Below are 14904 nucleotides of genomic sequence, written 5' to 3'. Positions count from 1 at the left end.
ATCCCTTCAATTTCAATTAAAATTACACTATTACTGATTGTAAATTGATTGCCGTTTGCAAGTAGCTAGTTGTTGTGTTTTGGTTGGCAGTAAACAGAACACGATATAGATTTCCTGCCATCACATTCAGGCAAGATGAGTCGATCAAGCGATGACTCCAAGATGAGAGCGAGCTGCTATTTGATGGAAGGGGTGGACATACATGATGATGGGGTTGCTACGAAAGGCAGCGGGATATTTGTGATAAGAACAAATCACATTGCTTAAATATAATTTCCTTAATAGCTGTAACTAACAAGGAAGAATATCAGCACGATATGCAGTGAGTGGCCATGATGTTGTTGTTGAGATGTTTTTCGCTAAACCCACTTAAAGTTCGAAGGGCCTAGTTTAGCTAACTTTAGCTGCTGGCTAACGTTATTTTGCTAATGACAGGACTGCAATAAATACTATTTGCTTAAGCTGTTTGGTGCGTACTTTTACCAGTGCATTTGTTGCTCACTTGTACGGACATTCTCCCAAGTTTCCATGGCGACCCTTGCTAACACTGGCTAGCAGTTTTGTTGAATGGTTGCGTTGGCAAGTGTTAGCTAGTCATAGCCCATTTTTCTCTTCTCCAACAGCACTGAAGTGAATTACTCGTGGGTCAATGTAATCACAGGAAGCTATAAATATAGCTATCTAGTTTCTAGCAGTGTTTGTAATGAGTTAACTATAACATGTTAATGCAATGCAGTAGGTTACATCAGCTAAACAACGTCTTAATGCACAGATAAAGCCTTTAACTTTTGTCCAGGCTGCTATACTGTTTTGTATTTTCTCAGGTTATGAAGCGGGTACGCACGGAGCAGATCCAGTACACTGTAGCTCAGTACCTGAAGCGGAGGCAGTATGTGGATACTGAAAGTTCCCTGAAGGGGGCTAAACTGTCCCAGTCCGCAGAGGAGATGGCTGCCAACCTCACAGGTGAGGCTTTGAATTGGCAGCTGGCTGGTATCAAATGCAAAGATCAGTGACCAAATCAAGTGAAACTAGTATCACAGATTGAATGGGTGAATGATGCCAACTATTTTTGCAGACATGATTCAGCAAATCTCACTTATTGAGAAGCTCAAGCATCATCTTTCAGTTTAGGATGAGTATTAACAGGTGATTACTCGTATACCTAATCTTATTAATTGTCTCTCTTTCTTTGAGCAGTGCAGGCAGAGTCGGGGTGTGCAAACATTGTCTCTGCTGCCCCTTGTCAAGCTGACCCTCAACAGTACGAGACCCAATTTTCCAGACTACGCAATTTTCTCTCAGGTACTTCACAATTGTGTATAGACTGATGATATGTACGCTGCTTATTATACTAGCTTACCACTTAGTATGAAGCAATATATTGTAAATGCTATGCTAGTTACTGTGGGCATAAGATCGTGGCCTTACTCTTTGTTTATTTTCTCCGGTCCAGAAGCGGCGTTGCCATGGGGCCAGGAGGTGAGCTGCGTCCTGTACCCGCTCTTCGTTTATCTCCACCTGGACATGGTGCGCTGCAGCTTGAAGGGGGCGGTGGATGGCTTCTACAGCCGCTTCCACAGCCTCTTCCTGGGGGACGCCGAGCAGCGCTCCACCGTGGAGCAGCTTCGCCACGTCCTCACCCAGCAGGATGTCAACGCCAACCCTAAGCTCCTGGCCTTCCTCGACCACAAATACGTGGTGAATCTGACGGAGCCGGCCTACAGTTACTTGTTACGGTATCTGCAGAGTGAAGACAACAGTACCCTCTGTAGGGCCCTCAGCACCCACGTCCAGGTAGAGGTCACCTCCTCACCACGCACCGACTACCAACTGTACGGGATGACGGGAGCAGGAGCCGCCGGGGCTGCCATCACGGCCCCCAACTCTACCTCCTCGTGGTCGGGAGCGGATGGCCCTGAGCGAGAGGAGGCGGCGGGGGTGGAAGTCCCCACAGGGATCCCGCAGAGCGAGGTGGCCCTGGAGGCACTGCAGGACTGCATTAAGAAAGTGCGTGAGGGGCCACCATCGCTCACCACCGTGTGCTTCTACGCCTTCCAGCACACGGAGCAGCTGCTGAACGCGGCAGAGGTGTCGGCCGACAGCAAGCTGCTGGCCGCCGGGTTCGACAGTTCGGCCGTCAAGCTATGGAGCCTTAGGGCCAGGAAACTGAAGGCCAGGCCACACCGGGCCGACGTGTCACACATCCGCTTAGCATGCGACGTGCTGGAAGAGGAGGTGAGAGGATTTTCTTTGGTTAGGAATTTTATAGAAATAGTCCGTTTTAAGATGTTGGTATCCCTGCTGACAATTATGGGAAATTTTCACATATCTAGGCAGTACAATGGTGTTTCCTCTGAAAATGTCAATGCGCTTTTCCCCCCCTGTATTCAGGCAGATGAAGAGGACGGCTCGGGCAGCGAGATCAAGACCCTGCGTGGCCACAGCGGTCCGGTGTTCCGCACGGCCTTCCTGACAGACAGCTCGGGCCTGCTGTCCTGCTCGGAGGACACGTCCATTCGCTACTGGGACCTAGGGAGCTTCACCAACACGGCCCTCTACCAGGGCCATGCCTACCCCGTCTGGGACGTGGACGTCAGCCCCTGCAGCCTCTACTTTTCCAGCAGCTCCCACGACCGCACTGCCCGCCTCTGGACCTTCTCCAGGACATACCCCCTGAGGCTCTACGCCGGCCACCTAGCAGACGTGGACTGTGTCAAGTTCCACCCCAACTCAAACTACCTAGCCACAGGCTCCACGGATAAAACTGTCCGCCTCTGGAGTACCCAGCAGGGGGCGTCGGTGCGCCTGTTCACAGGCCACCGCGGCCCTGTGTTGTCTGTAGCTTTCGCGCCCAATGGGAAGTACCTGGCGTCGGCGGGCGAGGACCAGCGAGTGAAGCTGTGGGACCTGGCCTCAGGCGCTCTGGTCAAGGACCTGAGGGGCCACACGGACAGTGTCACCAGCCTGTCGTTCAGCCCCGACAGCAGCCTGGTGGCCTCCTCTTCCATGGATAACTCAGTCAGGGTGTGGGACATCCGAAACTCCCATGGGACGACCCACGCGGATAGTTCGTCCAGCGAGCTGGTGGGGCTCTACACGGGAAACACCAGCAACGTGCTCAACGTCCAGTTCATGGCCTGTAACTTGCTCCTGGTGACGGGAACGGCGCAAGAGAAACATGGACAGTAGACATTTTGTTTTGTCTGGCCTGTCTGTCTATTTAGTTTAGTTTTAAAAGACTGTTTTGTCTGGAGGGTCTCATCTCAGACATGGTCACCATGGAGACATACATGTTATCTTCCCTAAGCCAATTACAGAGAGGTATAATTTCAGGTCAAAAGGTCACTTGCTAAAATTGCCCACTCAAGAGGTTGTTTTTGACAAGATCTCTGAGTAGAAAAGAGATGTTAATCTGAACATACTAAAAAATGACTTGGTTTTATTTTGATGCTTATATCCACAATGCCAAAATGAGAAGTTACAGTTGAAGTCAAAGTTTACATACACCTTAGCCAAATACATTTACTCAGTTCTTCACAATTTCTGACATTTAAAAGTAAAAATTCCCTGTCTTAGGTCATTTTAGGATCAACACTTTATTTTAAGAATGTGAAATGTCAGAATAAGAGTGATTTATTTCAGCTTTTATTTTTTTCATCACTTAAGCCATTTTGCCACAATTTTGGAAGTTTTCTTGGGGTCATTGTCCATTTGGAAGACCCATTTGCGACCAAGCTTTAACTTCCTGACTGATGTCTTGAGATGTTGCTTCAATATATCCACATAATTTTCCTGCCTGATGAAGCCATCTATTTTGTGAAGTGCACCAGTCCCTCCTGCAGCAAAGCACCCCCACAACATGATGCTGCCACCCCCGTGCTTCACGGTTGGGATGGTGTTCTTTGGCTTGCAAGCCTCCCCCTTTTTCCTCCAAACATAACGATGGTCATTATGGCCAAACAGTTCTATTATTATTTATTTTTTTCATCAGACCAGAGGACAATTCTCCAAAAAGTGTCCCCATGTGCAGTTGCAAACCGTAGACTGACTTTTTTGTATGGCGGTTTTGGAGCAGTGGCTTCTTCCTTGTTGAGCAGCCTTTCAGGTTATGTCGATATAGGACTCGTTTTTACTGTGGATATAGATACTTTTGTACCCGTTTCCTCCAGCGTCTTCACGAGGTCCTTTGCTGCTGTTCTGGGATTGATTTGCACTTTTCGCACATTAATCTCTAGGAGACAGAACGCGTCTCCTTCCTGAGCGGTATGACAGCAGCTGAGCGGTATGACAGCTGCGCACCCATGGTGTTTATACTTGCGTACTATTGTTTGTACAGATGAACGTGGTATCTTCAGGCATTTGGAAATTGCTCCCAAGGATGAACCAGACTTGTGGTGGTCTACACTTTTTTGGCTGAATTTATTTTGATTTTCCCATAATATCAAGCAAAGAAGCACTGAGTGTGAAGGTAGTCCTTGAAATAATCCACAGGTACATCCAATTGACTCAAATGACGTCAATTAGCCTATTAGAAGCTTCTAAAGCCATGACATCATTTTCTGAAATTTTCCAAGCTGTTTAAAGGCACAGTGAACTTAGTGTATGTAAACTTCTGACCTACTGGAATTATGATACAGTGTGATAAGTAATAAGTGAAATCGTCTGTCTTTAAACAATTGTTGGAAAAATTACTTGTGTCATGCACAAAGTAGATGTCCTAACCGACTTGTCAAAATTATAGTTTGTCAACAAGAAATTTGCGGAGTGGTTGAAAAACGAGTTTTAATGACTCCAACCTACAAGTATATGTAAACTTCAACTGTACATGTAAGAGGGTAGATTCATTAGAAATAACTTTTTGATTTATGGCATTTTCACCAAGAACTACCTGATGGGTTCTACTAGTGAGAACTCATAACTTTTCAGGTTTCCCAAATATTTCCAATAAATTCACATCTAAGTAGAGTTTCCAGGTAGAATGTTAGCTTGGCATGGTTCCGGATGAGGATTGCATTTTGGGTCTAGTGCCTTGAGGGTCAACACCTGTTTTATTCGGTCACGCACAAAATTCACATTGATCTAAAAAAAATGGGTCTCTGGCTATTCGATTACTTGAGTTGTTTAAAAATCAGCATCTCCCCAGGATTGGTCCTCATACAGTTGTTAAACGTCATCACCACTAACTGAGAATGTTGGCATGCTATGAAATGCTGAACTGCGACCAATATGAGGTCAATCACATGGAAAGAATGACAACTGTACTTTGTTTCTTTACCATTCTGTCAGTGGCATTATTTGTAATATGCTGAGAAGTGTAAATATATTTTTGTAATCTCTGACTGGCTGTACCTGGTTTTTATTTTTCACAGAGAGATGGCACCCTGTTGCATGTTTGCGGGTGAAGATGAATTGATAAAGTTAAGCGAACGATCTGGACTTTGGAGTGTTTTATATGGCTTCATATCTATAATGGTAAAGATAAAACAAATGGATACTCGTTAGTTGACAGACATTTTCTGTTCATATCAGCCTTCTATTTGTAATTGAGAGTTTTTATTTTTAAATGGCTTTTTAATAACTATTTCTCCACAAAATGATCCTGATCTTTAAGATCTTGAACTTGTGCTGTTCCACTTCAAATATGCATAACATGTTAGCATTGATGACAAATCTGTCACTACCTAAAAACCTGACATTCTTGAACACATTCTATAGTGAACTCCTATATCAGAGAGTGAGGAGTAACAGCCAGTTGGGTAGGGAAAGTGGGTGAGGTAAGGTGTGTTGCCGTGGGAATGAACAAACAAGTTTGTCAGGAGGGTGTGTACCTATCTACCCACCTGCTTGACAAGCTTGTCACTCCGTCCAAACCACATACACATCAAAGAAACAGGATTTGCAAAACACCCAACACCGCTCTCTCTCCCAGTCTCTGTCACTGCTCACAAACAAGGGACATCTCTTCCCCCACACACACACACTATCCTTCTCCATCTCTCCCAAGTTTCCCCTTTAGTCTGAGCCCTCAAGATGCCCGCCAAGTCCATCAGCACCCAAGCGGATGGCAAGACGTTTGAGCAGCTGAGGCAGGAGTGTCTACAGAAGAAGAAACTGTTTGAGGACCCAGACTTCCCTGCTTGCGACTCATCCCTCTACTACAGCCAGAGCGTGCCCATCAATTTTGAATGGAAGAGACCTGGGGTATGTAAGCTACAGTACAAAGGGTCTACTCTGAGGGAGCTAAATGTGACTGAAAGAATACAGTAATTACAGTGTAATTATAACATTTGCAGTTGATCGTTAAGAGTGAATGGCCTGGATGGGGTCTCTGTTTAGGTAGATTGTGCTAATTTGTTCTGAAGGCAAGACACTTTGCAATGTTAAAGTATAGAATCCTTATATTTACCTTATTCACATTATAGGGGCGGCAGCTAGTCTAGTGGTTAGAGCGTTGGACTAGTAACCGAAAGGTTGCAAGATCGAATCCCCGAGCTGACAAGGTAACAATCTGTCGTTCTGCCCCTGAACAAGGCAGTTAACCCGCTGTTCCTAGGCTGTCATTAAATAAGAATTTGTTCTTATCTGACTTGCCTAGTTAAATAAAGGTCAAATAAAATAAATAAAAAATATATATATCAAACACTCAAGACCAAGCCAGTTCTGTCTTTTGAGGACGAGCTTTTATCCAACCATCCCTTTAAAACCAGTTCTGCAAGAAAGGAATATATTAGCCAATACTTTTATCTGGCTAATATCTAATTCCCTTTCTGCAGTGTTTGTCTTGAAACTTTAAAATGTCCTATGTACACATTTGAAGCTGGAGATACTGTACGTGCCTGTCTCACGTGTAGGGCACAGTCTTCTGGAATGTAGCCTTGAAGCCTGCACTGAATGGTTTCTCTCTGACGTTGCTGGGAGTGGTGGTTGACAGGTTATGTGCTCAAGAGAGGTTAGCTAATCTTAAGAGCTTACAAAAACATTTACACTGTGCATTTCAATACATACCGCTGACCACACAAGGCCATTGAGAGGAAGTGCCTCGCTAAGGTTGATACTGCAATGTGTAACTATTAAGATCTGTGATCAACTATTAAGACTAGCATACCTCAAACCTCTTAAGAAAACAATCTCTCCCTGTAACATTAGTGACTAAAATGGGAAATATCCTACTAAGATCCTTTTTTGTGATCCTTAAGCATTTCTCTCTTGGTTGATCCTTGTGAATGAATAGCTGTACCGTCTCTCTGTGTTTCCGCGTCCCAGTGACTGGGGACTTTGACTGATTTAAGACGCCAGGAATGTGAACACACCTTCCCGAAGTGGCGGAGTCACTCCTAACCCCATCTCCTTTTAAAACCTGTTTCTCCACTGTCACTAAGCCACTTATACCTGCTCCTATTCTTTCACAGGAACTTTGTGAGAATCCCGAATTCATAGTTGGTGGGGCTGATAGGACAGACATATGTCAAGGAGCACTAGGTTTGTATACATGGTACTTCTTATATGATACGAATCGTATATCATACATCGATATCCAAACACTAGAAATAACAATGAGATATTTGTCTGGGGACCACAAGAAAGCAGATTGTGGGCCTGATGTGGCCCCCGGGCCTTGAGTTGAAGACTTAGACTCTATAGCATTACATACGACAGCTAAGGTGGGAGGTTATGTCCATGGCTTTCAGTGTGTAGGTCCTGACTCATCGCATGTTTTTCACCCAGGGGACTGCTGGCTCCTGGCGGCCATTGCCTCTCTGACCCTCCATAAGGAGACCCTGACCAGAGTGGTCCCCAACGACCAGGGCTTTGACCGCAGCTACGCCGGCATCTTCCACTTCCAGGTAGACTCGCCCACTACACAGCTATCAACTGCCCCTTCACATGTGTTGACAGAACATTGCATTTTATCTATATGACAATATTACATTATTCACCGAATGTTTGAGTCTTACCTGTTAATTGTTACATCGTACTTACTCTATTGACATCAGTGATTACACAATTCTTTAGTTGAAGGAAGTCATCCGTAAGTATAGTCTGACATGTCTCTCCCCTCAGTTCTGGCAGCACAACAGATGGCTGGACGTGGTGGTGGATGACCGACTGCCTGCTGTAAGGAACCGCCTGGTGCTGCTCCACTCTGCCTCCAACAACGAGTTTTGGAGCGCACTGCTGGAGAAGGCCTATGCCAAGTATGCGTAACTTGTAAACTTTGAAAAGTACAGGTATAACATTTATGCAAACTAAAATAGTTGTTTTGTGCAACTATTGTCACTTATCGTCACGTTTGCTTGATAGTGTGTAGTTCATGTAAAACATGAGTATTGGATGATTGCAACCAATTTTTCACCAAAAGCTTGGGTTAATTTTCAAATGCCTGCTATTTGACGCCCGTTGTATCCCTAGTTAACCCATTCCATTCCTTGTCCTGTCAGGTTGAACGGGAGCTATGAGTCCCTGAAGGGAGGCTCTACCCTAGAGGCCATGGAGGACTTCACCGGCGGCGTTGGGGAGACGTACGAAACCAAAAGCGCTCCAACCGACCTCTTCAACATCATGAAGAAGGCCTACGACAGAGGCTCAATGATGGGCTGCTCTATAGACGTAAGGGCCTCCTAAACCAGTTTCACGGGAAGACCATTATACATGGGGTCCTTAGACACCAGGTCCTGTATTTCCAAAGCGTCTCAGAATAGGAGTGCTGGTCAGATATAGGATCAGTTTTCGTCTTTTAGATCACAACGAATAAGATAATATAGACAGGATGGACCTGATCCTAGATCTGCACTCCTACTACTACGAGACACTTTGTGAATACGGGTCCAGGTCTGAGAGACAGTCCTGGTCTTTGGTGACGGATACAGATTGTGATTTTTCCTCTCTCCAGATCACCAGCTCTGCTGAGTCAGAGGCCCAGACAGCTTCAGGGCTGGTGAAGGGACATGCCTACTCCATCACAGGCCTTGAGGAGGTTAACTACAGAGGGAAAAAGGTCAAGCTGATCCGGATCAGGAACCCTTGGGGACAGGTGGAATGGAACGGTGCCTGGAGTGACGAGTGAGTGCAGTTAATTTCCATCAGGTGTTGCTGAGACGAGTAGGAACAAAAACTAGCATACACTACGCGCATTATGGGAACGTGGTTATTCTGTTATCTGTTTTCTCTCTTACAGGTCTAGGGAGTGGAATGTAATCGACAGTTCTGAGAAAAAACGCATTCTTCAGAACGCCATGGATGATGGTGAATTCTGGTTAGTAACAACAGCGATTTTAATAGATTTAGTTTTACATCTGGCACTACATCCCGCATGTTCAACAGCAATAGGTTTTCCAGTGGCCCTGAACAGTTACCGGACAAGGTCTGGGTCCAATCCTGTATACAGTGAAGCCTTTTCTGAATCAAAATGGTTGCTTGTTTCAGGATGGAGTTTGAGGACTTCAAGGCCAACTACGACAAGATAGAGATCTGCAACCTGACGCCGGACTCTCTGACGGACGACACCAAGCGGAAGTGGGAGGTGAACATGTTCGAGGGAAACTGGATCCGTGGCTCCACCGCAGGCGGCTGCAGAAACTTCATAGGTGAGAGGACAAGGTTGCAGACAGAAATGTAATGAATAGACTTGACTTGATTCCCTATTATAAATGATTAACCTATATATTCTACACAGTACATTTCTATCTGAACGTCTGAGCCTCGTAATGTGACAGTCAGCTTGGTTCATACAAAGTTTGATGACCCAGATAAAAGGAATGCCAATTGTATCTTTGATGAATCCACTGTGCCAGAAGTGACCAACCCTGATTCTGGAATGCCAGATAGTATATATAGGCTTTTTGTTCCAGCCCAGCAGAAATACAACCATTTAAACTTGTTTTCCCCCAGATACATTTTGGACCAACCCTCAGTTCAAGCTGACCCTGCTGGATGCTGACGATAATAATGATAAGTGCAGCGTGGTCATCGCTCTGATGCAGAAGAACCGCCGTGCGCTGAGGAAAGAGGGACTGGACCTGCAAACCATCGGCTTTGCACTTTACGAGGTTAGAGACACTGCATGCAAGAGACCATATGCACAAACAATAGAAATACATGGGTTTTCAATTTCCTAGTACATGCTACCTATAGTAACAGTTATTTTGTTAATCACAAAGTTACTCATTCGTTATTTGAAGGGTCTTTAAAAACATGTCCCTCCCTCTCTCTTCTCCCTCAGGCCCCTGCAGATGAGGACCACCTGGGGAAAGACTTCTTCCGCTACAATGGGTCCAAGGCTCGCAGTAAGACCTACATCAACGTGAGGGAGATCTCCGAGCGCTTCACCTTGCCCCCAGGGAACTACCTGCTGGTTCCCACCACCTTCCAGCCCCACGACGAGGCCGACTTCATCATACGCATCTTCTCGGAGAAGGCAGCCGGAACCATGTATGATATTTACGGTTGGGAGTAATTGCCTGTGAATCAGTATTAGTTTCCAGTAGATAGTTGGTGAAGGGAAAGGTTGAATGAAAGCACTTGATGGCTGTAGGCGATCTACGCTAAGATGTATTTGACTTTTAATATGGCATGTAGCCTAAATTGTCGTTCAATGTAAGATGTGCTGGACAAGTTAATGTTTGTGACTTGAGAAAGCTAATCACGGGATGTTGTCATCAACAGGGAGATGGGTAACACAGTAGATGCTGATTTGCCAGATGTAAGTACTCTGCTGTTGAATATCACAAAACTGCAACGCTGAGACGCTCTGTACTTCCTGTTGATGATGTATTGTGATGTATCTCTCAGCCTCCAATGCCCAGTCTACCAGAGGAGGAGACGGATGAGGAGAAGGGACTGAGGAGAATGTTTGAAAAGATTGCTGGTTCGGTAAGAAAATGAAAATCTTCTAAGAAATGAGGAGAGCTGTCTCTGCTGAACTGGCAATGTCACTGATTCCGATACTATAAGCATGTTGAAAGGAATACAGTAATGTTGCATCCCCTGGCCATAAGACTGTTAAATGGCTAACAACTACAGCTCTCCCTCTTACAATATCCCACTCCCACAGACGATCCACACACTCTACCCACTCTGACACACACACCTTCACTGTCACTCTTTCTCACACACACACACACACACACACTCGCATACAGCCTCACTCACACACTCAACACTCATTATTGATGCCACACACTTACACCCCCTCACACCTACCTATTATTGATTCAATTTATTACTACCATTTACGCTGCGCTTAATTGATTATTGATTACCATTAGTATCTATCTATTTCTGCTACTGGTCACTGTTACTCCTGTTTACATGTATATATTATCATCAGTACTGTATATTACCATACGTATTTATATATTCCTGCTACCAGTCACTTTTCAGCCCTGTTTACATGTATATCCTACAACCAGTCACTTTTTATGTATAAACCCACCTCAACCACTCCAGTACCCCTACACATTGAATAAGGTACTGGCACTGACCTGAAAGAGCTCTCAATGTACAACATTTCACTGTACTGTTTTGCACCTGTTGTGTCTTGTGGTGAATGAACTTTGAAACGTGTGTGCCACTCATTGGTCATAGCCAGAATATCATATTTTGTCTATTGTGTCTTCTCCTTAGGACCAGGCCATCTCTGCCAGGGAGCTTCAGCAGGTGTTGAATGGAGTACTTAGCAGGAGTAAGCAGCCCTCTTAAAGGTTCCATCCATTGTGTGTTATTACAACTCAGACGTTAGCATAAAGAGCAATTCAACGAATGCCTCTTAAATACACATCCACACGCACATTGTTTGACTCTTGACTCTTTAAAGCTAAATTACTTGCACACTCTGGGTCTGTGAGGTTATACTTTCATGGATTACAGATCCTATAATATTGTCATGACTATTTCAGGAATGTGATATGATGTTCCTCTCTTTTCCTTCAGGGAGAGAGATCAAGTTTGACGGTCTGAGTCTCAACACCTGCCACAGCATCATCAACCTGATGGATGTATCCTTCACCTCTCCTAAATGCCTATAATGAGGCTTTGGAAAAATGCATTCCTGGATTCATGCTTTTACAATGTACACTATATATACAAAAGTATGTGGACACTCCTTCAAATTAGGGGATTTAGCTATTTCAGCCACACTGTTGCGGACAGGTGCATAAAATAAAGCACACAGTCATGCAATCTCCATAGACAAACATTGGAAGTAGAATGGCTTTACTGAAGAGCTCAGTGACTCAACAAGTCAGTTCGTCAAATTTCTGCCCTGCTAGAGTTGCCTTGGTCAACTGTAAGTGCTGTTATTGTGAAGTGGAAACGTCTAGGAGCAACAACGGCCCAGCCGGGAAGTGGTAGGCCACACAAGCTCACAGAATGGGACCCGCCGAGTGCTGAAGCGCGTAAAAATTGTCTGTCCTCTGTTGCAACACTCACTACCGAGTTCCAAACTGCCTCTGGAAGCAACGTCAGCACAAAAACTGTTCGTCTGGAGTTTCATGAAATTAATTTCCATGGCCGAGCAGCTGAACACAAGCCAAAGATCACCATGCGCAATGCCAAGCTTCAGCTGAAGTGATGTAAGCTCACCACCATTGGACTCTGGAGCAGTGGAAACGTGTTTTCTAGAGTAATGAATCACGCTTCACCATCTGGCAGTCTGATGGATGAATCTGGGTTTGGCAGGTGCCAGGAGAACTCTACCTCATGTAATGCATAGTGCCAACTGTAAAGTTTGGTGGAAGAGGAATAATGGTCTGGGGCTGTTTTTAATGGTTCGGGCTAGGCCTCTTAGTTCCAGTGAAGGCAAATCTTAACACTCCAACCTACAATGACATTTTAGACATTCTGTGTTTCCAACTTTGTGGCAACAGTTTGGGGAAGGACCTCACATGACGAGCATGTGTCCACATACTTTTGGTCATGTACGTTATTTGCCTTAACAGATCAATCCAGGTTGACAATTCAGGGCAGCTTGAGTTTCAGGAGTTCAAGGTCTTCTGGGAAAAGATGAAGAAATGGATTGTAAGTACAGCATGACAACATGTTGCTGTCAGTTACAATATCATATACATTGTTATACAATAGCCTATGACGTCAATTTAATATTGAACATGTGTGTGGAGTTGAGGTGATAACGATATCTATGGTGTTGGTTGAAGATGCTCTTCATTTCTTATGACACGGACCGGTCAGGGAAGATGTCCTCCTATGAGCTCCGCATAGCTCTGAAAGCAGCAGGTGAGAGACTACAGCGTGGTACATGGGGTTAGCACAGAATGCCTGCATAGAAGGTCATATCTCAATGGTAGAATGCTAGTGTTGAATCCTGTCTTTTGAACTTGAAGGTCTCTTTCTCTGTGAGTACTCCCACATTTTCTCAAGAAGACATTTCAGGGGGGGCAGAAAGACAAAAGTGTGACTTTAGGTGTGAATCAGAGCCTAACTAGTAACATTCTGTCTCCACCATCCAAGGCATGCATCTGAACACTAAGCTCCTCCAGCTGCTTGGCTTGAGGTTCGCTGACGAGAACTACGACATCGACTTTGATGACTACCTCACCTGCATCGTCCGCCTGGAAAATATGTTCAGTGAGTACCAAGGGACTGTACCACCTTATGGGATATATCTGCTCAAATGACTTGCATTTTCATGGAACAAGGAAACACTCAGATGTTTAGTGTTTTGGAGTCGTTGGACATTCCCAATGTTATATTGGTTGTTGACAAAAAATATATATATTTGTCCTTCCCCAGGGGTTTTCCAAGCATTGGACCAAAGCAAGACAGGTCAGGTCAACATGAACATACTGCAGGTATAATAAACATTGTATAATATGAACATTACATTTTGTATAATATGTTTCTACTGTAAAATTCCATCTGGTGTGATGTTCCCACCAAGACATGATTTGCTTTTGATTATGAAATAACTTTTGTCTTTTCAGTTCCTCCTTCTTTCCATGAACGTCTGAAGAGGATCCAGTGGAAGAACAAAGTAAAATAACGGGCTTGGGGTGCAATATGTGTTGCTTGCAAATACACTAATATCGAGTCGTTCCCAACGGATACACTAGTTATAATTAATGCATAAAACATACGCTATATAGTTATAGCTATGTTTTAACGTTGTATGCCTTTGTCTCTCTTGAATTCACTCAATAGAGACATTTTGTTTTAAAACGAAACCAACATACTTGTGCCACAGTTTGGAACTTATGCCTCTTGTATTTGACAATCAGGAGGATTTGTGTTAAATTCTGTTTACAGAGATGCTCCAATAATAAATAATGCACTGATCACGTTTTTAAAGTTTCATCATGTTGACACACCGTTTCAGTTGTTTTCTCAGTTTGGGATTAAACCAAATAAAAATTATATTATGAACATTTAATATCTGCTGTCTGTGTCTGAGCTTTAGATTTGTCCATAAATATTGAAATGTAGAATACTTTCTCAGCATGCTAAGAAGAAATTAAACAAATTGCCCTACTTAAATAAGCAAATATTTATGGTGGATCTCCAATGAGTCGATATTGATTTTGGGCTCTGATATCACACGCTGCAAGATTCTTCACTTGGTGTTGAGGATTGTCGATACCACGCTGTCTCAAGAAAACAATTGTGTTATTTAATGTAGCTGCAAGGAGCAGTGGCTCAAAGCAGCCTGAACTATTTTCAGTCAGACATTCACGCTTGCCAGAGTTGAAATACCTAGCCAACATTTAGAATTTAATAACATTGCTTGTGAACTTCAGAGCTGTAGCGATTTGACAATGTGGCTTTGATTAAAGGCAAGTGCAAAAGTATACTAGCGGTAGTAATTGCTCCTTCTCTATGGTCTACGCGTTATGGGTGATGCAAAATAAAGTAATCTCACTGGCTTCTTCTCTGGCGAGCTCTCATTGGCTA

The 14904-nt window shown here is 44.2% G+C and overlaps 2 protein-coding genes across 2 annotated transcripts; both read left to right on the top strand.

Annotated features, from left to right (window-relative positions):
* Positions 1 to 154: 154 nt before the first annotated feature.
* On the top strand, positions 155 to 5342 carry LOC118364874 (TAF5-like RNA polymerase II p300/CBP-associated factor-associated factor 65 kDa subunit 5L). Its single transcript, XM_035746657.2, has 5 exons — positions 155 to 322; positions 825 to 966; positions 1201 to 1305; positions 1457 to 2238; positions 2395 to 5342. The coding sequence occupies exons 2-5, from the start codon at positions 828 to 830 to the stop codon at positions 3190 to 3192; spliced, it is 1824 nt and encodes a 607-aa protein (XP_035602550.1). The 5' UTR covers positions 155 to 322; positions 825 to 827; the 3' UTR covers positions 3193 to 5342.
* A 525-nt stretch (positions 5343 to 5867) lies between these two features.
* capn9 (calpain 9) lies at positions 5868 to 14386 on the top strand. Its single transcript, XM_035746655.2, has 19 exons — positions 5868 to 6204; positions 7413 to 7482; positions 7729 to 7847; positions 8065 to 8198; positions 8442 to 8610; positions 8894 to 9063; positions 9179 to 9256; positions 9427 to 9587; positions 9892 to 10049; positions 10223 to 10431; positions 10666 to 10702; positions 10792 to 10872; positions 11626 to 11683; positions 11932 to 11996; positions 12949 to 13017; positions 13155 to 13233; positions 13468 to 13584; positions 13750 to 13808; positions 13941 to 14386. Exons 1-19 carry the CDS (start codon positions 6034 to 6036, stop codon positions 13965 to 13967), a joined length of 2031 nt encoding a protein of 676 aa, XP_035602548.1. The 5' UTR covers positions 5868 to 6033; the 3' UTR covers positions 13968 to 14386.
* The last annotated feature ends 518 nt before the right edge of the window (positions 14387 to 14904 follow it).

The sequence above is a fragment of the Oncorhynchus keta genome, chromosome 32 (assembly GCF_023373465.1).
Source record: "Oncorhynchus keta strain PuntledgeMale-10-30-2019 chromosome 32, Oket_V2, whole genome shotgun sequence".
Lineage (NCBI taxonomy): Eukaryota > Metazoa > Chordata > Actinopteri > Salmoniformes > Salmonidae > Oncorhynchus > Oncorhynchus keta.
This window is presented reverse-complemented; position numbering and strand designations above follow the sequence as displayed.

Bases quoted from the DNA above. Each gene is read 5' to 3' on its own strand.
- LOC118364874 (XM_035746657.2), top strand. From the start codon at position 828: ATGAAGCGGGTACGCACGGAGCAGATCCAGTACACTGTAGCTCAGTAC. The intron at 967-1,200 runs GTGAGGCTTTGA...TTCTTTGAGCAG, and splicing joins GATGGCTGCCAACCTCACAG to TGCAGGCAGAGTCGGGGTGT. The intron at 2,239-2,394 runs GTGAGAGGATTT...CCCTGTATTCAG, and splicing joins GCGACGTGCTGGAAGAGGAG to GCAGATGAAGAGGACGGCTC.
- capn9 (XM_035746655.2), top strand. From the start codon at position 6,034: ATGCCCGCCAAGTCCATCAGCACCCAAGCGGATGGCAAGACGTTTGAG. The intron at 7,483-7,728 runs GTTTGTATACAT...TTTTTCACCCAG, and splicing joins CATATGTCAAGGAGCACTAG to GGGACTGCTGGCTCCTGGCG. The intron at 9,064-9,178 runs GTGAGTGCAGTT...TCTCTCTTACAG, and splicing joins AACGGTGCCTGGAGTGACGA to GTCTAGGGAGTGGAATGTAA.